Source organism: Astatotilapia calliptera, chromosome 17 (assembly GCF_964374335.1).
Source record: "Astatotilapia calliptera chromosome 17, fAstCal68.1, whole genome shotgun sequence".
NCBI classification, from domain to species: Eukaryota; Metazoa; Chordata; class Actinopteri; order Cichliformes; family Cichlidae; genus Astatotilapia; species Astatotilapia calliptera.
Window position 1 is genome coordinate 10,309,358 of NC_137438.1, and position 27,212 is coordinate 10,336,569.

General features: G+C 40.4%; 1 protein-coding gene across 4 annotated transcripts in view; it reads left to right on the top strand.

Moving 5' to 3' along the window:
• bcar3 (BCAR3 adaptor protein, NSP family member) overlaps nucleotides 1-27,212 on the top strand; it is an 81,822-nt gene that overhangs the window by 19,606 nt on the left and 35,004 nt on the right. For 2 of the 4 annotated variants that reach the window (XM_026146534.2, XM_080291574.1), the window contains 3 exons: nucleotides 15,593-15,788; nucleotides 15,895-16,149; nucleotides 24,404-24,446. In XM_026146534.2, coding sequence (XP_026002319.2) covers nucleotides 15,593-15,788; nucleotides 15,895-16,149; nucleotides 24,404-24,446 — 494 coding nt within the window. Of the gene's footprint in view, nucleotides 1-6,347; nucleotides 6,607-8,020; nucleotides 8,202-15,592; nucleotides 15,789-15,894; nucleotides 16,150-24,403; nucleotides 24,447-27,212 lie in introns of those variants that run through there. The other 2 variants (XM_080291573.1, XM_026146536.2) reach the window with 2 other exon arrangements.

Consider the following 27,212-nt stretch of genomic DNA (forward strand, 5'->3'; position numbering starts at 1 on the left):
ACTATGCATATCTGTTGTGTTGCCTGGGTTTATTTTGAAAATGTGCATGAATGAGGATGGATGATCTACTAACTGCAGACCAAATCTACAAATGGGTACAAAGAAAGTAACTTGAAACTGGACTCTGTACAGTCCTGTGAAATGTGCTTCCACAGGAATTAAGAGGGAATCTAGCAGCCAGGTGCCTTATGAAGGCAGAGGCTTTGGTAGTTTGCTGGTCTGGACCATATAACTGTGTGTTAACACAATGTTCAGGTCAAAACATGAAATGCTCAGAGAAATTGCAAAAAACCCAAGAGCAACATCTCAGACTGTGAGGCCTCAGTTAACATGTTAAAGTTCATGATGGGACAGTTGGAAAAAGACTGAAAAAGTCTGGCTTGTTTGAAAGTGTGTCCATCAGAAAACCTCTTCTTTCTAAAAGAAACATGGCAGCATCGTATAGGTTTTCAAAATGAACCACAAGACTGAAACAATGGGCCTCATTTACTAACAGCGCGTGGGCACAAATCTGTGTATAATTCATGCCTATGAAAAATTAATGTACAAATCAGTGATTTACCAAAACATCTGTACCTGAATTTATGTGTACTTACAAACAAACATGACAAACAATATGACTAATAAACAACAACAAAACAGTACCTCTCACCATGTGCATGAATAGTAATAACACCAATAATAAGGATATTTCCTTTTTGTCATCATTCGTTTTCCCAAAAATATTATAAGCCACAAAATGCTCAGGATCACTGAATTACAAATAAATACATTTTTAAAAGTTAAATTGCAACGAAAGAAAACGAAATACTGATGGAAAAGCTGTGGACTTTAATGTTTTAATTTAAACATATTCCAGTATTCCTTACCTCATTATATGAATTATAACTATCATTGCTAGATTTCATGACTTATATTTACAAATAGTGGAAACTCTTTTTTTTTATTATCATTATTATTATTATTTTATTTTATTCATTGACAAGTTGTCATTACCTGTGAGTGAAACTGGAGCACTGATGCCAGATATGTAGACGAGGCATATAATGAGTAGTTTACCTATCATTACAGCTCACCCCTTATAAAAACATTTATTTTCACATTCCTGGGATCACTGCGTGACCACTGTTGGAGACCTGGCCTACAGGCTGACGACTGCTGCTGAGATGAAATGGCCTCTGGTGGAAATCACTCAGTCACCAACTACTGTGGTATTATCTGTCTGCCTGGCAGGCTGCCAAGCTTATCATTATCACAGAGTCCAGTTTTGTTCAGCTAATAGCATCTCTCTTACACACACAGACACACACACACTGCGTTTTCATATCTTAGTGGGACATCTAATTGACATAGTGCCTTCCTTAGCCGCTTACTCTAACCCTTAGGTTACGGTCAGGTTTAGCCTAACTGTAACCTTGACACTAAAACTACATTTTGGGTCTCAAAAATGCCTTTAAATTCGTGGGCACGAGCATTTTGTCCTCATAAGGGCTGTTAGTTGGTATAGCAACATTCCAATTTTTGGTCCCAACAGAGATACGTAATTTTTTTTTCTTAAGAATATAACGTGTGTGTGTGTGTGTGTGTGCACCCACCCACAGGCATGTGTGCAGCAGGTACTTTCCTTAACAGCAGGTATTAAAAAGCAGTGGAGAAGAAGAGATGTTCTAATTAGAGCATTTAGAGGGTGAAATAGGAGGCATCAGTAAAACCCCCACATGCATGCTCATGCCTCACATATTTGAGGCATTTTATTTTGAGGCACTGTTTTGTTACAGCTGTTTGTGTCATTGAGGCTATTCTGTGTATGCTGTGTTAAAATTCCATGTTTAAATACCTGAGCTCGGTAGTTGTTTGAGAGGTTTTTTGGGGTTTTGTTTTTTTCTTTGCATATAGGTTTAATTTCAGTTTATAACCACATTCATTAGCATTATGTGATAATACCGTGGCATCAGCATGGGAAGCATCAAGGTGTACATAAGCACATATTAATGAATACTTTTATATTCCTTTCAGGACTGTGGTTTACAGCACTGAGGTTTATCGAATCAGCGCTGTACTCTGAAAGTAACAGGACTGTGTGTGCTCTTTTCATCTTTCAAGTTCAAATTCCAGTCATGTGCTAAATATTTTCAAGGTGATGCACTTGAACACGCTCAATGTGTACCTAGCTGCATGGATGGTTTTACATAATGAGTCGCCATCTTTGAGCTTCCTCGCCCTACCTGGTCACTACTTGCCAAATAAGCAGCAACAAAAGTAGAGGCTGTACTGTAAACACTACAACCAAATATTTGAAACGTGACTGTTGATGCAGCAGTGTCTGACAGTAGATCTATTACGTCCTCTGAATCAGGCTGTTTTTTCGTGTGCCTCACCTCGCTGTTCACTCCTGTCAGGACTACCTGTCTTGGACTATTTGTCATGTTCCTCTGTGCATTTATAAGCAGCTTTAGTTGTGTTGCAGACACTGTCTTGTTTTGGGAGGCTGCTGAAGGGAGCATTGATGCTTCAGGGGTTAGTTTGGACAGCAACGTATGCAGCTGGTGTGCATCAAAGTAACATCCTCATGGTAAGAGACATAGTTCTAGACAGACATGTAATGTTAGCGTAAATGAGATTTCACTTTGTTTGCTGCTGCTTTTTGTATTTGATCACAATGAGAGAGAGGAAGGGACAGCATGAATGTGACTTAATGAGACTTGACCTCGATTTACAATTTGGAAGAAACTGTGACTTTGTTACGAACAGCAGGGAGTAGAACAAGAACCAAATCAAGTCTTTTTAAACAGAATCTGGCGCAGTTCGCAGTGGAGACCTGCAGATTCTCAGTGCACATCACATACAGTTTATGTAAAAACACAAGATGCGTGCACTGAGTTTACCTCACAGACATTCTTCGTACTAAATATTAGATAATTCTCGGTGCCGGGCTTCAGGCTGGTTAATCTCCCTTGTGAAGGTGATAGACTCATCAACATGACCTTCAGTTAATACTAAGTGTACTATAAACATCTTCCTGTTTCTGTCTGCATGTGTCAGTAACACAAACTCAGCTGTCAACAATTCTGCTCTTATCTCACAAATGTCAAAACAGGGAATATCTAGCTCCCAGATTTATCCAAATGGTCGAATTCTTGGAGAAAAAGTAAACTTTAAAATGTTCCTTATGTACTTCTGGAATCTGTCCAACACTGCTGCTATATGCTTCCATGTCAGTGTCACGTTGTGAAAACCGCTCGAGGTCCTGTGAAATTAAACATTCACTATTTTAACCATCTTAACAAATGACCATGTTTGTCCTTTTCTGAAAAACAAAGCCACTCTTCATTTCTTTATATTTTGCGAGGAGAACTAGGATTTATTCTGCAAACTTTTTTGGAATTGCACTATATAAAGGAAAAAATGGCGTTTGTACAGCTAGATCAGTGTTTGGTATGAACATCTTTATTCAACTCTGCCCGAACTTTCTTAGGCAAGCTTTCTCCTAATTTCTGTATTTACTCTTCAGGAATAGTTCTCCAGGCTTCTTGAAGGGCATTTCAAAGTTCCTCTTTGGGTGTTGGCTCCCTCCTCTGTGTATGTTCGTGACGATTTGAACTAAACATTTTAAATGTGGATCCATCACTACATAAGGGCTGTTGAAACTGAGTTTCAGTCCAGTTCTTGTGTAATTTGGCATACCTCAGCCTTTTCTCTCCATTTCCCTTCCTCAGTAATGGCTTCTTGACAGCCACCCTTCCACTGAGACTGTTTCTGATGAGGTGAGTAGCAGGGGAATGGAAAGAGCACATTGCTTCGCTCAGGTCCTGTGTCAGGTCTTTGCTGGATTATTTCCTGTTTTTTAAGGACATGATGTTCAGATACTGTTCATTTCATGTAGATAGTTTTTAGGTCTGTCACTTCTCCTTTTGCCATTTTTGTAGCTTCAACTAAAGGATTTGTTTTATTTATTTGTTTGTTTGTTTTTTCTTTTGTGATAGCCTGCTCGTAACACAGTACACAAAGTTGGCCCTATATACAATTTAACATAAGTTCTTTAAGTTGTCTGTTATGTATAGACGGCACTGGTTTATTCTTTGAGTTAGGTGTGTTTTATTATGATTGAATGAATCATAGATCAATGTCATTGTAACTATGACAGTGTGAATAACACTGTATTTGGTCCTTTTTTATGAACACATTCAATAAATGACTAAAGATTGCACGTAGCAATCTTTATGGAACACATTATACATAAATGTGTTTGCAGATGACACCACCGTCATTGGCCACATTCAGGATGGTGATGAGTCCACATACCAGCAGGAAGTTGAGCGGCTGGTACTCTGGTGCAGTCAGCACAATCTGAAGCTGAACACTCTTAAGACTGTAGAGATGACAGTGGACTTCAGGAGACATCCCTCAACTCTGCGCCCCCTCACCATATCAGACAGCCCTGTGTCGACTGTGAAGATCTTCAAGTTCCTGGGTACAACCATCTCCCAGGACCTGAAGTGGGAGACCAACATCAACGCCATGCTCAGAAAGACCCAGAAGAGGATTTACTTCCTGAGACAACCCCTAACCCTACAGTCTTCCAAAGGAGCTGCTAATCCAGTTCTACACTGTGGTCATTGAGTCCGTCCTGTGCTCCTCCATCACAGTCTGGTATGGAGCAGCCACTAAACAGGACAGGAGCAGACTGCAGCGGACTGTACGGGCAGCAGAAAGGATCATCAGCGCCCCCCTGCCCTCCGTCCAGGATCTGTACCTCTCAAGAACCAGGAAACGGGCAGGGAAAATCATCACAGACCCCTCACACCCTGGACACAGACTTTTTGATCTGCTGCCCTCTGGCAGACGGTATAGAAGACTGCAGTCCAGGACCACCCAACAGTTTCTTTCCCCTCGCCATCTCCCTCCTAAACAGTTGACCTGTCACACTGCTCCCACTGCCAGACTACAACTGCACCTTATGTACATTCTGTAGTATTCATTCCACCTCATTTCATTTCTGTCATCCTGTATTCTATGTATATAAGTTTAGATTGGTTATTTATGGTTGGTTTACACAGTTTTTTTGTGTGTGTGTGTGTGTGTGTGTGTGTGTGTGTGTGTGTGTGTGAGTGATTTACATTGCTGTGCTTGAGAGTCACCATCTACCGGAACCAAATTCCTTGTATGTGTCTGCACATATACATGGCCAATAAACACGATTCTGATTCTGATAAGCTGCTGTAATTGACGTATTGACTGACGTAGCTGTTCCACAGAAACCATGACTGCATAAGTCAGAAACCAGCAGATTTAATTCTACCTGAACTGATTCTTCAGCCAAAGACCTGCCTTTTCTTTTTTCCTTTTTTTTTTTTTTTTTTTTTTAAGACCCTGAGGCTGCAACTGAGGAATGAGGAGTGGCATTAACAGAGAAATGTTTACTGATCAGAAATACACACATGGAAAGACAAGCATCTGTAAACAGAGCTATAAGAAAAATAAAGGAGCAGCAAGGAATAAGGAGCTGATGGAGAGAAAAGTAAAAATGGAACAAAGGTTGAAATCTATGCTTGATTTTTCTTTACTTCAGAGCTTCCTATTGAGAAGCAAGAGGAATACCACAGAATGAGGGAAGTGACTGTAATAAACTTGTAATAGCAGATCCTGTTCTTTGCAGGAAGCAGCTTCAGTTGGGAGTGACGCCAAGCCCATCTACTTAATGGTTTACTTGCACCCTGGTGTGTATGGGTGGAAAAACGGTGCCAACCTCAAAGTGCCAGCAAGGCTTTGTTCCAGTGTGCTACCTTAGTGTCCATGTGTCAAAGGAGGGTTTGGGCTAAGGACTAACACCAACAGGAAGTGCAGGAAATGGCTGTTATGGTGTGGTAATCTCCAAACATTTTTTTTTTAAAAAATCTAGTTATGTAAACAGTTTGTTTCTCCACTTTTCTAAAAGATAAAGCTTTGATGTTGCACGCTTCCTAATATTTAAGCAATCAAAAACAAGAAGAAACAGCAAATTCAATCAAACTTCAAACAGCAGGAAATCACTGGTGCTTTGTAGACATTGTAGTGCTAATTTAATCTGTTTTGCTTTAGAGTGACATTTCAGCCCCAAACTCCAAGTATGTCGTGGTGTTTCAAATTGGTAAAACAACTTTACCTCATCAAAGTTTACAAGACTTGTGACTCTTTTTTTTCCATTGCATTATTGCCACATACTCATTTACCGTAAACTATAGATGCACCTCTGTGTGGGCTTAGATGAAAGGGTGGTTGCGTTTTCATCACAAAGACATGTGCCACTCAGTTTGGAAGGATAATGCTTCTGCTCCTCACTCCAGGCCCTCACATTTTGGGAAGCTCAGGTGATTCAGGAGATGATGACAGATTATACTTCTGACTCACCGTGCTGCTTTCTGGAAATACCACCCTTGCGTACAACATGCCAAGAATTTTTACATGCCTTTGTGAAAAGGCACTTTAAAACAAAATCTGCTTCAGATGCATTTAGCTTTTACTTCCAAATAGCACTCCACGCAGGCAGGAGTCCAGGAGCAGCTTCTAGGCTTTGGCCTCTAACATTCACAGTGTGCTCTCTGTTCATCGTCAAGAAGAGGCCAAGAAGTAAGTTTCGTTTCTTTTTTTTAATTTAAGGAGATAATTTGTTAGTGACCAGATTTACTCAATATTTGTGGTGTTTTTTTTAAGAAATGCAAATCTTTAACTAGTTGTGCTGCCTCACTGCAAATACTGCTAACAGGCAAAATCAAAATAGAGGATAAAATGCAAATCTAATTTGGCTTGGGCTTTCAGTTTCTCTATAGCTCCTTCCCCAGGTTATAGAAATCACTTGATCCCTTTATAGTAAAGGAGTCACAGAGCTAAATGTAAAAATGTTCATTGTTTTGTTTATCATTCTTATGGTTTATGACCAGATTTTACTAGAAGGCATGATCAGACACAGACAGGAACAAATTATTTAAATCACTTAGAAATCAAACCAGAAGATTTGGTACCTGAAATTTTTGTGTGTGTCCTCGTTTTTATTTCAAACCTGAAAAGTCAGGCGCAACTTCTTATAAAAGTACAAACTGAAAGTTAGTGCCTTTCTTCCTGCTGGGCGATAATGTCGTGTCCCCAAATGTTGGAACATTAATGAATACCTAAAACCTCTGAACTGCAGGTAAAAGAGAAATTAAAAACAATATTCAGGTTCCTCAGTTTTGACAAATGTAGTGTGAACAACTTGAGATCAAAACACATGCATGTATGTAGCATTTTTGTGTGTGTGTCTAATGTGGGTCATCTGATCATCCTGGCTTTCACCGCAGCAGGATGGGCTTATTGTATTGTCTGACAGGAAACGCACACACTCACACATAAACATGCATGTGTGCACGTGTCTGTGTGTTATCACCTCTAGACAATACAGAGGAACAGGAGCACAAAGACAGGAGAGTGTTGTCCTGAGGGCTGGCGAGCAGAGCCGCACACACATTCAAACAACACGGGCTAAAAATGAGCTCATACCTGATGTAATGACACAAGGAGAGCTCTTCTTCTTGCTTCTTCTCTTTCACAGATGAAATTTAATCATTCTCGCCAGCATTCCTGTTAAAAGAATGCACCAAAGTAGACTCTAAACTCTACTGATTTATGTTTCAGCTGACACTGAGTCAAGTGCTTAAAGTCCATGAGGCTTGAGAGCGCCTTAGGTTGCTCAAACGTGCAACATTCATGCCAAGACCACATTTTTCAGCCTCTCTGCAAATAGCAACATTAGGTCACCTCTAAATCTTCTTTAAGTACCAGACTAGTTGGTGGTGTTGGTGTCAGAGGTACCAAAGAAAAAGGTTGAGAGCATGAAATATGAGGCTGTGAAGGCAATACGGAGGAGGGGGAGATGGAGGAGAGGAGGGTATGTGGGAGTTTTCTTCTGTGCTGGGGGGTAGAAGACAACTCTGCTAAAAGAGAAAGAAAACTCCTCCCAAACACAGAAGTGCATGAAAGGCGGGGCTGAGAGCTCACAAATCACTCCCCAAAGAGAGGAGGAGGAGGGCAGAGTTTGTGACAATGCTGCGCTACTTGTTGTTGCCCATCCAAAGGAGCCGGTCAGCAATTTTTAGCTAGTCAGTCATTCAAATTATGAAAGTCAATAAGTTTGTGAAGTGAGAGAAAAGAGCAGCGATCACACACTGAGGAGGAGCTCACACTTGCAGGTAGGAATGAGAAGTTTGTAGGAGCACACTTGTATGCAGTGGGGTGTAGGAATGTGTATGTGGGGAAGTTGACAGCAGAGGAGACGGAGCTGAGGCAGCTATCTTTATGATCGTCTTCTGAATGCAATTTTTTTCCCCCGTTTGTCTGTTTTTCTACTTGTTACTTTCTTTCTCTGGCTGCTGTTTATCTCCCTACGCCGCTGTGCTTTCCCTTCATCTCACAGCTGTCTGTCCGTCCATCCCTCTTGGTTTCCTTGTTTACAGCTCCCAGTGAGTAAAATTTACTCTGGGATTTTTTTTTTTTGAGCAATAAGTTGCCATCCCAAGGCACTGGGTGTAACTGCGGTTGCTGGGATTGGTGGTGTTAGCTGTGGAAAACCCAGCAGGAAATAATTACACGAAATATGAAAGATAAGACCAACGGCATTTCTTTCATCATTTTCTTTTTCTTGTTAGGCTCGCTCACTTAAGCATTTGCTTATCCTGACTCGATGTGATAAATGACTCAAAAATCTGGCTGCTTGTCAGAGATGGCGTTGCTTAACCCTTTACAACACCTAAAATTAGTCGTTGCTAAATACGAAGATGATGAATATGTGTTTGTGACATATGACTTAAAAGATTTGTGAGTTTAAAACAAAACTGTAAATTAAAAGCTCTTATCAGACAGCGCTTTGCTGTTTTGCTCACGATCACTTTGACAGGTCGAGGCTGAAACTCTGACCTCTCAGTTATGAGATCACATCTTTAAACAGCAAGCCACCAACTAAATGATGACAGAGTCAGGCATGTGTGTCTGTGTGGTGTTGATGTTGGGGGGGGGGGGGGAACACATGTATGCAGCAGGTTGCTTCAGACATTAGTCAGTGTCATGTCTGAACTTCTCAGTGGAGTTGGAGTAAACCAATGAGATTCAGCCTTTAATGCTAAAATGTGTCTGTGTCAGATGCAAGGAGCACAGATTTGTGACGGTTGTGTGTTTCCAGGGTCAGTATTGTATGTGTAGTGTTGTGTTACTTGGATTCCTTGTGGTGTCAGTTGTTTGGTATTCCAGTAAGCCATCAGCACTATACAACCTACTAATCTTTGCAAAGACAGAGACCCTGCATAGCTGGAAAAGGGGGAAAAACAGATATTTATGGTCTTTATTTAAGTACATTGCTGCATTACTTGGTCATCACCAATATGTGGTACTTTAAATCTGAAGAAAATATTGTACATTTTCCTCTAATGCTTGCATCCGATGCCCAGAAGACTTTAGAGAGACACAAACATGTGACAAATACAGAGAGTACGATCCAGATTTATCCATCCAGCAGTATACTAAATAATATAGTTGGGAACTTTGAAGCATCTGGGCTAGACACAGCATCTTCAACATCAGTGATGTGGATTGTGTCAAAGAGGCTAAGTATTTTTGAATTAAACTTAGAACCTGCAATTTTTCTTTATTAAAGCAGTAAGACAGATGACGTGGAAATATGGACAAAAACAGCACAATGGTACCTTTCTACTATGCACATTACATGATGTTTAATGACATTTTAAAAAAGCTTTACAAGATTTGAAATGGTGTTACAGGTACCCCTCGTCCTTATGCTAAGCTCACATCATTATCCTCTAGCTCTAACCTTTCCTTATTGTTGTACAGACAAGTATGAAAAGGCTTGAAGTGGGATCAGTCTTGCCATCGAACTGTCAGAGAGAAGGCAAATGGGTCTGTTACCCAAAATGTCAAACACTGATTTAGTCATTTATGTGAAGAAGTGTTGGGTGGCTGCGCTTCAGGAGGTAGAGGAGATCATCTACTAATCAGAAGCTTGGTGGTTTGATCACTGGCTTTTTGGCAAGAGACTGAACGTCGAGTTGCTCCGATACAACCATTGGAGTGTGAATGCTAGGTGTGAAACACTTGAACACAGAAATAAGCCCTTGTATGAATGTGCGTGTAAATGGGTAATTGGGGCTTGTTGTAAGAAGCGGTTGGGGTGATCAAATTAAGTATGTAAGTACCAATCAATTTACATTTAGAGTAACATATTTAGCAGGTTTTTTTTTTTTTTTTCCTGCTTCATATCGATCCATTTGGGATCCTTTTGAGTCCACATGTAGTTAATGTAGTGGGTATGTGCTACCTTACCTTACTTAACCTGTTTCCTGTTTTTGTTCTGCCTGTTTTCTCAACAAAAGCTTGAGTAAATGAAACCAATCACTGTCCTGGTGATTTTCCTTTTGGAGATAAGCCAGAATTTGTTATACAGCCTGGCTTGCACTATCCGTGCTTCCTTGTAAGTAGCATAGCTTTAGTTGTGAAATAACAATAAGATGACAGTGATAACACTAACCAATGCTTCAGGCATATATAGCCTTTAATTTGATCAATTTAACAAATAATTAAATATATCAGCTTTTTAATTCAATTGTTTACACATGAGAAGATGTCAGAAGTGCATCCCACAATGCAGTGCAATCTTTGTAGTTCAAACATCATTTGAAACTTGGTTTCAGATTTAAGGTTGCAGGTTCTTCCTGACAGTTCACTCTGCATCTTTTACTGAAGTGAAAATCTACAAGCTCCATTCATCACCTACTCAGCTGCCACTTCGTGCAACTGTCTGACAGTGTGGTGTACAGTGACTGTACAGTTAAGACTGATGCGTAAATGTACAAAATGAGTGCACATGCTGAGGGGAAGTTAGGTGTGACTGTCTGACAGAGTGAGAGATGTGCACAAAGGTTTAGAAGTATGAAATGGCAGCTACTGCTGTGGGATTTAATAAGAGCCTCATTAATATGTTAAACACATCTCTCACACACACACACACACACACTCTTTCACACACACACACACACACACACACACTGGTGAGCCCACGCACTGAAGAGCGCAGTAGGACACCTCTCCCTCTCTCTAACAAAGACTGGCTCTACACAGTGGTCATGTGACAGTTGTTCCCATTGTTCACTTCTGGCCAGGGGTGGTTTTCCTAATGTGTGTGTGTGTGCATGCGCATGAGTATTTGCGTGCATGTTAAAGCAGGAAGACACTTTAAGCCAGCCAGAGGAAATCCCTCATTCCCAAGCATGTTGATGTTTGCGCTCGTCCTCCCGGTTGTGTGTATGCTCGTGTGTAATGACAGACCACCTCTGCAGCATCTGAAGCTTAATGTTAAAACCCTACTTTATTTTTGAAGCATTTTATCGAGTGTGTTTTTTAATCTAGACGCTCGGTTTGTGTTTTGTAAACCATCTGTCCATGGTACCAAAGGACTAAAAGAGATTCGCGGAACTCTCTTAAAGACTCCTGATGTTCCCCAAAAAGGCCAATATTTTAAAACCACTACTTGAGTGGATTAGCCAAAGAGCTCTCTGCCTCCTGGCTGATGTGTTGGGTTGGCTGGAGAGATGCTGAGAGAGCTCACCATCAAAACATTTGACTAAATTGAATTGAACCGATTGCAAAAGTAGTGTCCTTCAGATGGAAATGGCTCAAGAGATACTCTGTGAAAAGGAGGAAGGCATATTTGTTTTATTGATAGTAATTCTTTATAATGAACTGCTGTCCTCTAAATGTTTATACTGCCATTTCCTCTTCCCGTTAACCTACACGTCCCCCCCCCCCCTCCAAGGTCTTGTGCACAAATGTTATTGTTCCAAACCCAAGGCCTTCACTAGTGTTGGTGACAAACCAAATCTCACTTGAGGATGTTTTGTCTGTTACATGGCTAAAGAATAAAACTTTTTATTGGCTGGCAGACCTTTATGAACATGTGAAACTGTGTGAATTTCCCTTTTAACCATTTATTTTGGAATTGTCTAGCTACCCAATCTTACTGGGTTGAGGTAATAACAAAAATTTAACTTGTACTCAGCTTTGGGCTACCATATGTTTAGGTAAGATAGCATAAATACCTTCTTAAAATATTCCTCATAACCAGTTTAAATACAATAACAATGTGACAGTTGAATAAGGATCCACCAATTGCAGGGGAATGATTGGGCATTTTGAAGGATATTTATTAAATGAACCTGAGGAATAAAAACTGAAACTTTATGACTGTTTTTCCTCTTTGTAACCGTCTACATTGCACTGTTAGTATATGAACATGAGTACGTTTGTAAACATGAAATATGTAAACATAGTTATTTCTTGTTGTTTCTGAAGGTAAGACTGCATCAAGTTTCTGATATGTTGATTTTTCTTACTGCTGTTTCATTTTAGTTTAGTTTTGATTTAAAAAATAATAATAAATTTATAAGCAAAAACTTTTTTTTTCCTCCAGCTCTTAGAATGAATAATTTATCATTATCTTGAAATGTTCATTCCTGTGTGTTTGTATGAAAGCACATTATTTAAAACAAACAGTTTTTCTGTAAAACAACAAGCGAAAATTGATACCAGTTGAAATGTGGGTCAAAATTGTAGAAATAATGACTCAGCATTCTTGATATTTTTTTTGTTGATACCCCTATCTTTTCTGCCGTATACTGATTATATTGTCACTTGTGCTTCTGAGGGATTATGTTATGAGCGCTAGTATTAACCGTTACGATACTGATTTTAAGAAGTTTTTACGTTACTTAACGTGCACACACCTTGTACATGAAAAAAAGGCACTAGCAAGTGTCACTCAAACCTAATGTGAAGTTAAAACTTGCTGGTATAAAACACAAATTCTTTGGCATGGATGTCTTTTCAAATCTGTCTGACCCACTATAGCGTATACTGTCCATACATAGGAAATAATAGACTTGGTATAGGAAGCACTTGCACTCATTTGCAGAGTTATAACTACTGGTTGAACAGCTGTGGAGAAGAGAGGGTGAACCAGGGACAAAGATAAAAGTGGTGGGGAACTAGACGAGTCCATTATTATAAGAGGTAAAAGGATAAAGAAAAGGGAGAAGGACAAGTCTGGGAGCTGCCATGATGGACAGGCAGGGAGGAAGGGAGGGAGGGCATGTCTGTGTGGAGGAGGGTGTGAGACTACAAGAGAAAGGGGGAAGATGGATGAGTAGGGACCAGTGAGAGAAGAGTGAAATAATGCAGAAAAAAATAAATGGTTGGAAAAGAATAGGCAAATGTACAGGACAAGAGTGTAGCTGTAGCTCTCAGAATCAATTGTTTATGTATTAGTTAAACGGACCCAGTATACGGGAGTAAGTGCTAAATGTTTGTGTTTTCAATCAGTGAGAGTCAGTCAATTCTCTTCTGCAGGAGAGTGTGTGTCTGTGTCTGGCAGATGGTCAGGGCCACACACACACAAATACACATACAGCTGACCGTCCCCAAGGGTCGTATAATAGCTTCTCCTGTTGTAGTCGTTCTACCCTTCAGAGGAATCCACTCTCTCTGACCCGGCATGCCTTAGAAGGACTTTTACTGTGTACACTGAAGAGTCCTGAACCAGCCAGCTGTTCCTTTCTCTAAACCATTATTTGCATTTTTATTGATATTCATGATTACAAGCTGGTGGCTCAGTGACCCCCTGCTGGAGTTAAGTTTTAGCATTTCGTTCCAGTTTAAGGCGGTCCTGGTTTATTTATAGGAGTGACCAAACTCCAAGAACCTACTGAAAGGTTGTGTCCTCTCGTTTGTAGCCTTCTCCTTTGAGCTGGTGTTAACTCTAGCGTTTGCCATTTAACGTGACAGCAAACAACAGCCGTAGATGAGAAACTATGCGAGTATTTTTGCCAAAAGACCAAAAAAGTGCTACTAAACACAAATCTTGGAGACATCACACAGGGTATCAATCATCTCAGTCATTGAGCATACTTTAGCACAGCCCTGGAAGCGGGGAAATTGACTTCTGTGGCTGTAATGCTGCTCCAACAAGTGCTCCAATTTATGCTTTCACATATTTTTAAGCGCTAGTTCTGTTCGCATTGGCAGAAGTCTAAACAAAAATGCTACAAAGACATTTTATCATTTCGGCTTGCTATCAAAGTATTAAATGTAAGACAGTTTGCTGCTAGGAGGCACGTTTCTGTACTGTACACATGGTCTGAAATGATGTCCGTCTGAGCTGTTAGTTTTTGTTGTTTGTTGCGGATCATCTTTTTTGTTATTATCATGCACATGTAAAAGTGGTCCAACAGCATTTTTCTGCAGTTACTGCAGGTCAGTTGAACACCGGTCAGTTTGATTATGTTCCTTCAGCTTGTGTTCTCTGATCATAATCAGGCTGTTTAACAATAGCAAACACGGGCTCAGTTGTTCAGATCAGATTCTTAGGTTTGAGATTAGAGAGCGGGTCAGTTGAATCCAGTCTGCTACCGTGTTATTTTAGTTTGTACAGTATGACTAACTGCTGTGCTGTGAGTGATTCAGAGCGGATAAAGCTGTGCTGTTCACTCATCGTCACACAGCAGGGGAATTTCTCTGTCCTGTGTTTTAGTTCCCTGTCATCCTATCGGTCATGTTCATCATGCTGTATTTATAACTGTGTCTGTCTGTTCATTACACAAGATCTAGCTAATGGGCAAAAATAAAGTTGGGTGCAGTGCTGCTCTCTTTTCTTTTTTTCTGTTTTCCCTTTTTTTAAGTATCTGGTGTATGAATCAGTTTTTAAGGAGATTACTGGAATACAAAGTATTTTGAAAATGTCCTAGTGTTATACTGATACTGATACTCAGAGGTTGTTGCTAAAAATATCACATAACACTGAGGCACACAGGGTCAGACCTCTATTCTGTTCTCATATCCACTAACAGAGGGCTGAAGTCAGCCTTCAGTCTGGTGTGGGAGAAAAGAAAACGTGGCTCCGATCCAACTATTGTATAAAAATTGGCTCAGGCGAAATTCTCAAACACATCTACTTTACTTTAATCTTCCCCTCTTCAGTGGAAATATTAAATTGTTATCCATTTGCTAACTTATGTGGATTTTATTGGCTTCGTTTTCAGACACAGTGTAGCTACAGATTTTGTTTCAGAGTGTGCACATGAAATTTTTTGTTTTTTTAAAAAAAAGGGGGGGAAATCCATTAAATAGAGATGGGGTGTTATTCAGAGGTCAGATTAACTTGCTGCATCTACTAAACATTAGCGAAAAGTGCTAGTAAGTATTTCTGTATGTATGAACACTTGAAAGAGAGTGAGAATGATGGCTTTGTGTCTCCATTAAAGAGAGACAACTACTGTATACTGGCTGTGTGCGCCATTTCATCTCAGTCAGTGCTTCATGTCAGCCATTGTTACACAAATGTATAGCCGAGATTACTGTTCGTTATAACACACCTGAAGACAGCTAATTTGTTTGATTCATTCACTTAGTTTCCTTTATATTTGCAGGAACTCAGTAAAGTTCTTAATCTTTATTAAGTAATCCAAAGTCATGGTGTATGTCATTACTGTTTAACAGTAAATGTCTGTATGTGTTTTGTTTCCAGAGTTGAGGATGATGGCAGAGGGGCGTTTTGCTAGTCTGCCCAGGTCTCTTCAAGCACACCACACCCTGGGAGGAGGCACAGGCCACTCTGGAGTACCCAGCAGCCCTCTTGGTGCCCCAAGCAATAATACCTGCTCCTCCAGGAGGCACCAGGCCTCTCTCACATCCTCCATGGATCTTCTCAGCTCCAGACCTGGGTAAGCTGTGTAACCATCATAAGCTCACTGCTGTTGAGTCATTTATTAGAAATCAGCAATAGTAACATTTCCCAGTGTGAGTAACTGTTTGCTTTTTGTCCTGCAGTCTCCATCCAGGCCAGTGTGGCAGCCTATCAGAAAAGCCAGCTGCCACCTACCAGCCAATCTCTATTCATGGGACTCTGCCTCGGCGCAAAAGAGGAGGGGTCAACCTCACACATGGAAACTACACCTGGGACCCCAAAGCCAATCACACAGAGCCTTTAATTTATGAGAATGCATTACTGACTGCTGAGTACCCTCATCAGTCCATGACCTCTTCACTGGTCCAAAATATCGCTGATGACTTCCATGGTTACAGGTAAACATGTTCACAAACACAGACAAACATGGATAATGCTTCTGGATGTTTATAGTTTCATTTTCATTCTGCGGTTTGTTCTTGCACATTCTGGGCAAATGACAGTCTTCATCACAAGTACGACTGTTGCTTATCTTTATATCTGTCAGATGTTTGTGTAGGGAAACCATCTTTCAGAAGAAGCACCTTTTGTTCAGTACTATCATGATAAAAGGTGATTGTTGCAGGGGTGTCTTGTCATTCTGAAGGCTGGCAATGTTTGATGATCAGAGACTGTTAGTGCTCTCGAGAAAACACTGCTCCTCTTCAGACTGGAGAGTGAGACAGTGTGGAGTTGGATGGAGAAAAGTGAGGTTGTATAGAGACCCCTGAGGGGGTGTAGTGATTAGCTCAACTTCAGAGGGAGCACACACACACACACACAAACCCACACACATCTCATCCCTCATCATGTCCTCCACCTTTCTATCTCTAGTGTAGAGTTACAACAGACTGTATCTGATGTAGCCAGCTTTGTGTGTGCATGTGATGTGCGTCTGTGGGCGCATTCGTGTAGCCCCCAGCAGTTGGGTTACCTTTGTTGGTCAGGGTGTGGCGTGGCAGATCAGAGACTACTGTGAAGTCTTTGTCTCTACTTTTTATCTGTCTGCCTCCATGCCGGATAGATTTCATAGACCGCTGACATACAGTGGGACAATTTGTCCAGGTCAAATTCAGCCTGTACAGGTGGCAAAATAATGAGTAGCATATTGTTCTTTTTTTGTGTGTTCTTTCACAACGTTAGTACAACTTCATGGGTATTTTCTTGTTCTTTTAAACAGCTAGCACAGAAAGTGCCAGTTTTTACACCTTTCATGCATAAATGAGCCTTTTGACTGATTAAAGTTCATGAAAATTCAGCCATTACCTGATGATAAAGTTCATCAAGAAAGCATATTTCTAAAGTTTTGGCATGTCGGTTCTCATCCACCCAGGGGCGTAATTTCCAGGGGGGTTAAGGGGGTTATGACCCCCCCCCCCTCAATAATCAGACCCAGCCAATATAACCCCCCCAGTAAAATTATGAATTATCTTGCATAAATAGGCTGCTAATTGTCTTTACTCATTTTGAATGTGAAATAGTTGCATGTTTAATCATCTGGGAATTTACCCAGATTTATTTATTTATTTAGACAGAGATCTTGACACCCCCCCCCCCCCCACCCCCAGCCTTACTTCAAGTTAAGACTGTGAGAATCAGGCAAAAGTTGCTTTTGATTATTCCTTCAGATTACCTGTGCAGGTTTGAACCATTCAGATGTTGAGTCCAAATATCGAGACTACAGATAATTAAACATATCTTTTTAAAATATCTACATACTCAGGAAACAAATACGATTATTAGGTCACTGGGTAAAGAGGGAACGGAAGGAAAGTGAGCATGCTGTTGTGTAGAAAAACACGAAAACACAGTCTTATCTTTTGCTCAGCATGAAACTGGAGATAAACAAACCACCAGGGACCTGCTGTGATAGCTTGATAACCTGGTCGTTTCAGTGATGAATCAGCGCAGTTGAGTTTTTAAACTTATCCATCTACTGACTCAAATCCAGAGTATTTCCAAATAAGGCTCAGTTAGTATATTTGTCTCTCTCGTGTTGTGAACTCTCTGTCGTCATTACCACTCAGTTGTTGAATTATTCCAGGCCAAAACTCACAGCCCCACTGGGGCGAGGCACCTTGAGGAGACTGTTGTTGTGATTTGGCGTTATACAAATAAAATTGAGCTGAATAACTTCAGGTGATATAACACAGTTTTGCATTCTGAGCTACTTTTCATTTTTTAAAAACGTGTCTAATTTGATTTAGATTGTTTGCCATTAACTCCACTTTAGGCTGACAGCAAAGAATGTCAATAGTGTTCCCTTTAAGCAGTCAGAGCAGATCCAAAATTATTGCAACTTTAAGTAATAAACTTTGGATCTCGATGCCTTTGAAATGGTTGCTTCAAAGACGAGGACCAGGTTTGCACCCACTCAGTCAATTGCTGTCGTCAGATTGATTACAGTGTGTTGGCAAGCTGCAAGTCTGCATTTATGAATTAGACTGCAATAATTTGCTTGCGCACTCCAATCTGTCGCAGTGTGGTCGCAGTCAAGCCAAGTTGGGCCACAGTTTTTGTAGCCATGTGCTTTCTGCACCCAGGCAAACCTTGTGATTGAAAGTGATCACCCTGAGGTTGAGGACATGTGCAACCATGACAACCACCTAGTCACACGCTCTTCTATTTTGACTCTAGGGTGACTGAGCCATAATGTAAGGATGGCAGCTAATGACCTGACAGAAAGGAAAGTATCTTATTCAAGTCCACATCCTCAAATTTAAAGTTTCCTGTTCAATTATGCTGGTTCTTCTTAGTTTTTATGAGTTGACACAAATTCTTTTTCCTATTCAAACTAAAACATTCAAACTTTTTATTTTTCTAGTGCACATATAGATTGCTTGCTTACTGTGATCTTAACACTCCCAGAAATTTTCCAAATTCCAGAGTTTCCTCCCACCTCTGGTCATTTGGTTTCAAACTACAAACAATTCACAGCAGAGATTTCTATAAAATGATGAGTATGTCTTTATGGAATGTAACCACTGACTGTCCATTGCTGGCCTATGACCCCTAACCTTATGTCACACTATCTTCCCATTGGTCCATGTGTCTTTGTGTTGACCTTTGAGGGCAGCTCTAGGACCACCAAGAAAGGAGGGGGAGGAGGAAACTGAGCAGACAGAGTTCAGAGTTGGAGGGAGTATAGATGGACAATAACAGACTGGTGATATCTGAAACTTTTCTTTTTATTTGTATAGTGTAAATGAATTCCCCACCCGCTAACAATAACTCACTAACAAGTACTTTATGTAAGGTTTGTTCATATAGTGCTTTTTAAGAGCCAGAAAGTGCTTTACTGTATAAAATAAGATGCAACAAATTGTATAAATGGATAAAACGAAGCAAACGCAATCGTGCACGGATCTCAAGTCCAAGGAAAGCAAATTCTACACAAACAGATATCAAACATTTCTTTAGAACAATAGTTCAGTGTTTAATTTTAAACATTATGCTACCTTGGATACCTTGGATGCACTATAAAATGCATACCAGTAAACAGATCATCATTGATCATCAAGAACAAAATTGACTTCCTTTTTCCAAATGCACTCAATATTATTGTTTTTTTTTTTTTTGTAGTTTTGTGAAAGCTGAATCATTACAAAAGGTTCACTAAAAATGTCCTTTTGTAGGCTAAACTCAACAGATTGTCCTGGAAAGGGGATGATTCAGAGTAAATCTGCTATCTACAGCAGTGCAAATGACATTTAGCCTTGTATTTTACCTGTTTGTACTGAAAAGATGTTGTATCTGAAAAGATGCCAGGTGTCAGAGCCGTTCTTATTCTAATTTATTCTAATTTATTAGTTTATTTAGTTTTTGTTACTCCGTTTCATTTCTGCTTTGCATTGTAGGACAACTGTCTGCCAACAGAGCCAGTGTGTTTTGCAGCATATTGTACGAAACTAAGATCAAATGCCTTTTGGGAATTAATTAATGCCATTTATTTTAGAATAACTGTTCAGCCTGTGGTATTAAAACTAGAATGCATAGAAATCAGCTAAGATAAACACAAACTGACAGTAAATTGAGACTTTTCACTTTCTAATGGAAGCACACTGACCTCTGTAGGCTGCCTTCAGACTCTGCATGCTGCTATCAACTTTTTCCATTTCTCCCTATCCTTGTCTGTCTCTCTCTCTCTCTCTGTCTTAGCCTCCCTTCAACACACTCTCTCTCCCACACACACAAATATAGTGTAGTTCCTAACTTAAGCCAGTTGTGGTCTTGCTGAGTATTGTGCGGTGAAGCGCAAAGAACAACAGTAGCCAGAAAAAGATTGTGGCGAGTGCTGCCTCGCAGTGGTCAGCTCGTGTCCCATGGAATGCTTTGCTATCGCACATCCATCATGCTCTGTTTAAATTCTTTTAACGCTGTAGCCAGGATGAGTAAACATTGCTAACCTAGCACACAAGGAGTGACACCGAATCTCTGTTTGCTCCGGGGCTATCACTCTGTTTGTGAGCCTGACCTTTGACCTGCCTGAGGGGAATTTTCAAAAAAGGGAATTTCCCTCCCTCAATTTTGGCACTTTTAACCCAGGAGGATGTAGATGGGTGTTGTCTGTCTGCATTGAACCCACCTAATCCTGGAGATCCAGGCTGAGGTTACAAGGGGCAAGTGGTTGGAGTGGTAAAAAACTTTGGTCCCATCAAAGGTCCAGCAAACCACTGACCTCAGAGAAGCAACACACATGGATACAGAAAATGTTCAGTGAGTTTCTGATTTTAGTTCAGATTTCAAACCACAGAAATTCCTCTACTGCTTCTATGTCCTTTATCTTCAGCGTTGAATATCAAGCACTAATCAGTGTATGCCAAACATAATGCATTACCTGCAGCAGGTGCTTTTATAACATAGGACAGAGGCTCTGCAGCCACTCACAGCTCTTTTCCCATTGGTAGAAGCTTCCCATTGCTTTGATATAGAGTATCACCAGCAGTTCACATTTTAAATTTTGTCAGCATGTCAGCAGTGCAGTGGTTAGCACTGTCATCTCACGGCAAGAAGGTCTCTGGCTATTTATAGCTTCCTCCCACAATCCAAAGACATGTGTTAGATTAACTGGTGACTTTTAAAATTGAATTTAGGTACAAATGTAAGCATAAATGTTTGTGTCTCTATTACCCTGCAGTAGACTGGTGACCTGTCCAGGGTGTACACAACCTATCAGACAGCTGGGATAGGCGCCATCCCCACTGTGACCCCTATATTGGATAAGTGAAAGAGGATGGATGGAGTAAAAGAAAGCTATATCTATCGCTTGGTGCTTCATCCTGTAATTTTGGAATAGCGGGGGAGAGCATGGATGCATACACAAACCCATCTAGTTTTTTTATTCCTCATAGTTGTATATTTTACTTTTTTTTTTAAAAAGCAAAGGAAAATTGAGAATTTAACAGCAGGCAAACAGATTCGTTTGCTGTCTCTGCTAATACCTGAAACTTGTCTTGTCTTACTTCTGTAAATGGTCTACAGTGAAAAAAAATAACCCCAAAAATGTGAAAAGACGTTTCAGGAACGAGCACACGGCATCTGTATGGGAATGAATGAAAGGGAGCAATTTCGGAAATGCTGTGGAAAGTAGAGTAGATCGAAAGCACTTGATCACATCTTCAAACTCGATGCTGCTGCTAGTTTTGTGGCAGTTTAGGAGGTGAGGCAAGGGGGCGGTTCAGAGCGTGAATTCCTGAAAGAGCGCCCCATTCTTAGACTTCAAAAAACTTTCACAACATTACATTCGATACTGTTGACCATAATATCCTATTAGAGCGATTAGAACATGCTGTAGGTATTACAGGTACTGCGCTGCAGTGGTTTGTATCATATCTATCTAATAGACTCCAGTTTGTTCATGTAAATGGAGAGTCCTCTTCACACACTGAGGTTAATTATGGAGTTCCACAGGGTTCAGTGCTAGGACCAATTCTGTTTACATTATACATGCTTCCCTTGGGCAGCATCATTAGAAGACATAGCATACATTTTCACTGCTATGCAGATGACACCCAGCTCTATCTGTCCATGAAGCCAGATAACACACACCAATTAGTTAAACTGCAGGAATGTCTTAAAGACATAAAGATCTGGATGGCCGCTAACTTTCTGCGTCTTAATTCAGATAAAACTGAGGTTATTGTACTCGGCCCTGAAAAGCCTAGAAATATGGTATCTAACCAGATTCTTACTCTGGATGGCATTACCTTGGCCTCCAGTAACGCTGTGAGGAACCTTGGAGTCATTTTTGACCAGGACATGTCCTTCAACGCACATATTAAACAAATATGTAAGACTGCGTTCTTCCATTTGCGCAACATCTCTAAAATTAGAAATATCCTGTCTCAGAGTGACGCTGAAAAACTAGTTCATGCATTTATTACTTCCAGGCTGGACTACTGTAATTCATTATTATCAGGATGTCCTAAAAACTCACTGAAAAGCCTTCAGCTAATCCAAAATGCTGCAGCAAGAGTCCTGACAGGGACTAGAAAGAGAGAGCATATTTCTCCTGTTTTCAGGCCCCTCTTCTGTGGAACCAGCTTCCAGTTTGGATTCAGGAGACAGACACTATCTCTACTTTCAAGATTAGGCTTAATCCTGAGCCCCTCCCTGAGCCTGGTTCTGCCGGAGGTTTCTTCCTGTTAAAAGGGAGTTTTTCCTTCCCACTGTTGCCAAAGTGCTTGCTCATAGGGGGTCATATGATTGTTGGGTTTTTCTCTGTATCTATGAAGCGCCTTGAGGCGACTTATGTTGTGATTTGGCGCTATATAAATAAAATTGAATTGAATTGAATTTATGGCGCTTTTTCCAAATACAGTGATGGACTGAGTCATACAATCGTCAAATAAACCTCACAAAGAAATTAGTTCAGCTCCAGTATAGTCAAGTGCTTTAAGTTTTACTTTATAATACATTTAATTTGATTTATTTTGTACTCAGGTATGCATGCATACATTTATAGATCTGTTTCTAAATAGGACTACACATGCTAATGGATGTTGTTTTCATCTGTTTGGCAATTTTGAAGTTTTGTTGGTAATCATTCTGTCATAATGTCATAAATGCAACACACACATATACGGTATTATTGCAATGGCTGAATGTTTAGTGTATAGTATAGGGGTTTACACTGGTGAAGGATGCCCAGTTTGATTTTAGGTGACAATACAAAACAAAACAAAAAATCAACCTGGCGGAGCGACCTACTGTAGCGACTCCTTGTGGTGCAGCTGAAAGTGCTTTCTCTCAGCACCTTCAGGAAGTTCCTGATTGTGTCAGACACAGCCACTGAGAGGAAACCTCGGTGCAGATTTCATCTGTAAGCCCTGACAACCTGCCAGATGACTGATCTGTGCACCTAAAATAGAATCAGGTTTAATATGCTGCATTTCATCGGTTCTGCAAACTCATTAAGGGTAAGAGTGATCTGAACACCTTCCATGAATGATGACTATACATTGTTGTGAATGGGGGCTTCTGTTCAGTTACATAACTAAATCCCACTCATTATTTGGGGCCATGTTTAAACTGCGAGGGCTTAGAGCTGCACATATTTGGTTTGGTAAGTAATGGACTGTGCTAATATTCCCGTGGGAAAACCAATGCAGGCCTAAGGGATTTAAACTACCAACCTTGGTAATGTAGCCACGGATTTGAGCTAATTACCCCTTTCACTGAGCCCCTGGTTGTAAGCCTCCTGTCGAGACTGAGCTGCAACTCGAGTACCAATGTTCAACGCAGAGATGGAGAGCACAGAAAGAGTTTTGTTAAGGGATAAAATGTGACAAGCTAACATTGGCGGAAAAAACAAACGGAGAACAAAAATACGAAGACTGAAAATGAGTAATCTGATCTTTAAACAATTGATAAACAAAAGTGATTAAAAAAGCAGATAAAACTGCAGCGCGTGTAAGCTGAGATTAGGAAGATGGACAAAAGCATTTTTTTGTGAATAAGAGAATTACAGAAAAATGCAAAAAGAGGAAATTAGAAAAGTGTGTGTTTGTGTGTGTGCTCTAACCTCTCTGTGAAATTGTCAGTGGACTCTGAATGGCAGGCGTGTGGCTGTGATGTGTTATGATGGGGGAGGAGAGAGAGAGAGAAAGAGAGAGAGAGGCCAAGTCAGACAGGCAGTAAGGGAACATGTTTACCACTAAAAGAAAGGGAGTGAAAGTCAGGCAGCGAAACCGGGAAAACAGGAGACTTAAGGCAGTGTAGTGCAAACTTTGGTTCCACTTGATTCTTTTTTCTTTTCTTTGAGAAACCCACTCCCAAGTGGGACCTACAGTAGTAGATGTGGATTAACTCTGCGTTGCCACAAGAATCAGCCCTCTGCTTTAGAGCGCAGGTTTGGCTTCTTATCATACAGGCACTTGTTTGGATCACCCTGTTAGACCTTTAAAGAAAAAGTGCCACACCTCCACACCTATAATTCATCTCCTACGGAGTGACGAGGGCTGAATATCCATCTTCAGCACTAGTCAGCGAGCGGCCTTGACTGTGCAGTTTATTTGTAATAGGAGCTATAAGGAGGACCTAAAGGTCCCATCTGGGTCCTTTTGGCAGGATGTGTTCTCTAAATCGGACCTTGTCTCTGTCTGTGTTCCCCAGGGAGCCTGCAGCCGGGCCCGACGCCACAGTGGACTACGTTAAGGTAGGAAAAGCAGTGGTGCTATATTGTTTGTCTGCTGTTGCTGAAAATAAGCGGTTCCATGATAATCAATGTAAATATTTTGTTTACTGAAAATATGGCTGCTTATTACTGCCTATAATGCATAAAACAGTATTTAAAAAGACTGATTGTAAAATGGTAAAACACACAGAAGTAAAATAAGATGTACGACCCCGCCAGGCTTAATTTAGTTTAGCAGACTAAAGTGGAAGCTTGTTGTGTGTATTATAGTAGGAAGGAAAAAGTTATACTAGCAGTTATGTAAAACCTCAGACCTCCCACCCTGCTGTGAAAATACTGCAGTACTAAAGTAAAGACATTTTGCAAGGGGGAATAAAAGTAAAACATTTAGTAAAGCCCACCAATAAAGGATTACATCTAACGGGACACATCTGCCACTGGATATGAAACACCAGCTGTTTCTGCAGACTGAGGTGTAAACATCACTCTTAGGTGAGGTTAATCTAATTGCACCTCGACTACTTGGATAATGTGCCTTTAAATCATACGCTCAGTTTTGTTGCTGTCACACAGCATTAAATCATTTTCGTACCACCTGCACCGCAGTTTTCAGTCAAAGACAGATGACGACCGAGATGCGATGGCTCTGTTAACACAGTTCTTTGCCTTTCTTATTTTTGGCTCCTGTCTGCTCGGTTGTTAAGAAATTTGTATTATTAAGACCATCAAACAAAATACAAACCTTCTGTACTGCACATTTAGTGGAGAAAAGGCAGGGTATCTAATCTAAATACATTTTGAGCAGCAACCAAATTGAGTGCTGAAGCTGGTTTACCTAATCTTTGGTCAGACATTGCCTTATTTAAATCATAATTATGCCTGTATTTTTGCAGGTTTCTTAGAACAACAGTGTTAAACAGACACTGACATGATTGCATTACTGGGAAAGAGTCTGTATTTTTATGTTTTGTTTTGGTTTTAAATCAATGAATGAAATTAAACAGGAACGATTTTCCGATTCCCACGCTTGCAACTGTGTGGCTAGAGAAGAGACAAGTAAACAAATAAACCAGCAAAAATCAAATTGTATTATGAGGCAAAGGCGTGGGAGGAAAAAGCGCAGCAGATAATCAGGCCTGTAGTCACAGACAGCTGTTCATATATCAGCACAGCTCATCGTAGACGGCTCGTCTGTACCTTCTGTTCATAAAGAAATGCGCAGGTTTGTGGACGATTTACACTCAACTTCATTATTTATCAAAATAAATAATTCTGTCATTTTCCTAAATGATATTTGTTTGTGTGAAAATGGTAAACTTTCTTTCCTTGAATGGGGGAAAAAACTGTTTTTATACCTCACAATAAAAAACAAACAAATTACTCAATCCCTGCATCTCTGTCATAGATTGTAGACGTAGGCAAGAAACAGTGGAAATCAGAGAGAGGAGGGTGGCATGCAAATATGTCCTGAGCTGGAGTCATGCATGAAGTTTGCATTATGTGGTGTCCACACCGACGCTTTGGCCCTCATGACACTGACCTATGTGATCTAATTTTGTCCTGTGAACAGCGACATCATTAGTTTCTTTCAGATCTTTGCAGATGTCATAACATTTACTGCAAACTACTAGATTTTACTGTAAATAAAGCCTGTCATTACATACAAACCCGCAGTGGTTTCTCCACTTTTCTTTTTCCCAACATTTTCTTTCAAATCAGTTCTTTTTCTCTGCGTACGACCACGTCCCAACTACTCCTCTCTCCTCCATCTGTTGGCTCATATGTTTGGATGCTAACACCCCATTGTAAAAAGCAAACTCTGTCCTTCCCATGCGAGCGGGTCACACATGTGGGAGCTAACCTCACAGAACACTTATGGGCTCAAAATGTGGTCATAAATATTTTGTACTTGTAAATCAGGATTTGTATGTGTAAACAGAATTTGTGTGTGTGTAAAAAAAGATTTGTGTGTGTAAAAGAAGATTTGTGTGTGTAAAAAAAGATTTGTGTGTGTAAAAGAAGATTTGTGTGTGGACTTAGCCAAAAAAACCCCTGCAAGTTACAAGTACAAATTTTGACCCTATTTTTCTTCCTTTCATCTGATTGGCCAATGTCATGTCAATCACAAATGTAACTATCCAATCAGAGAACAGATGGGTTTGGCTGTCGGATGGGGTGCTTTTTTGGACTGCAGGTCCTTGAAGGGTAATACAGTTTGAAGCTGGAGGATCTCTATATAAATATCCGATAGCAGTTAGGTGCCCTAACTTTCAGCAGCTGTTGAAAGGATAAAGTTGTGGTATATCAGTGGTTAGAAACACCATTATTACTTTAGGATTAGTTTAACGCAAAGTCAGGGCTGACCCGGGACCATGGCTGTGAGTCACAGTGCGCAGCATAAAGGTCCTTTCACATCGGATGCAGGGGAAAGCGCATCAAATCCGACTTCTTTGACCCTCTGCGACTCATCTATCCGATCATGGTGTGACGGTGTGAACGACACAAATTCAATATTTTCAAATCCGATCTGGGTCACTTTCGTATGTGGTGCTGAATCCGATACATATCTGATTTTTTAGAAAGCGACTGCTGTTTGATGGTCATGTTGCATTAAATCCGTCTTCTACGTCACTGACACAAGACAGACGCCAACTATCAGCGCCCGACATGGTGAACGCTCCTATCCAGTGAAACTGTTGGGAAGACAACGTTGGAGAAACGTGAACATTTTATTTGTACTGTATAATCTGCAGATTCTGACAGAAATCTGCAGCTAGAAGCAGCGCT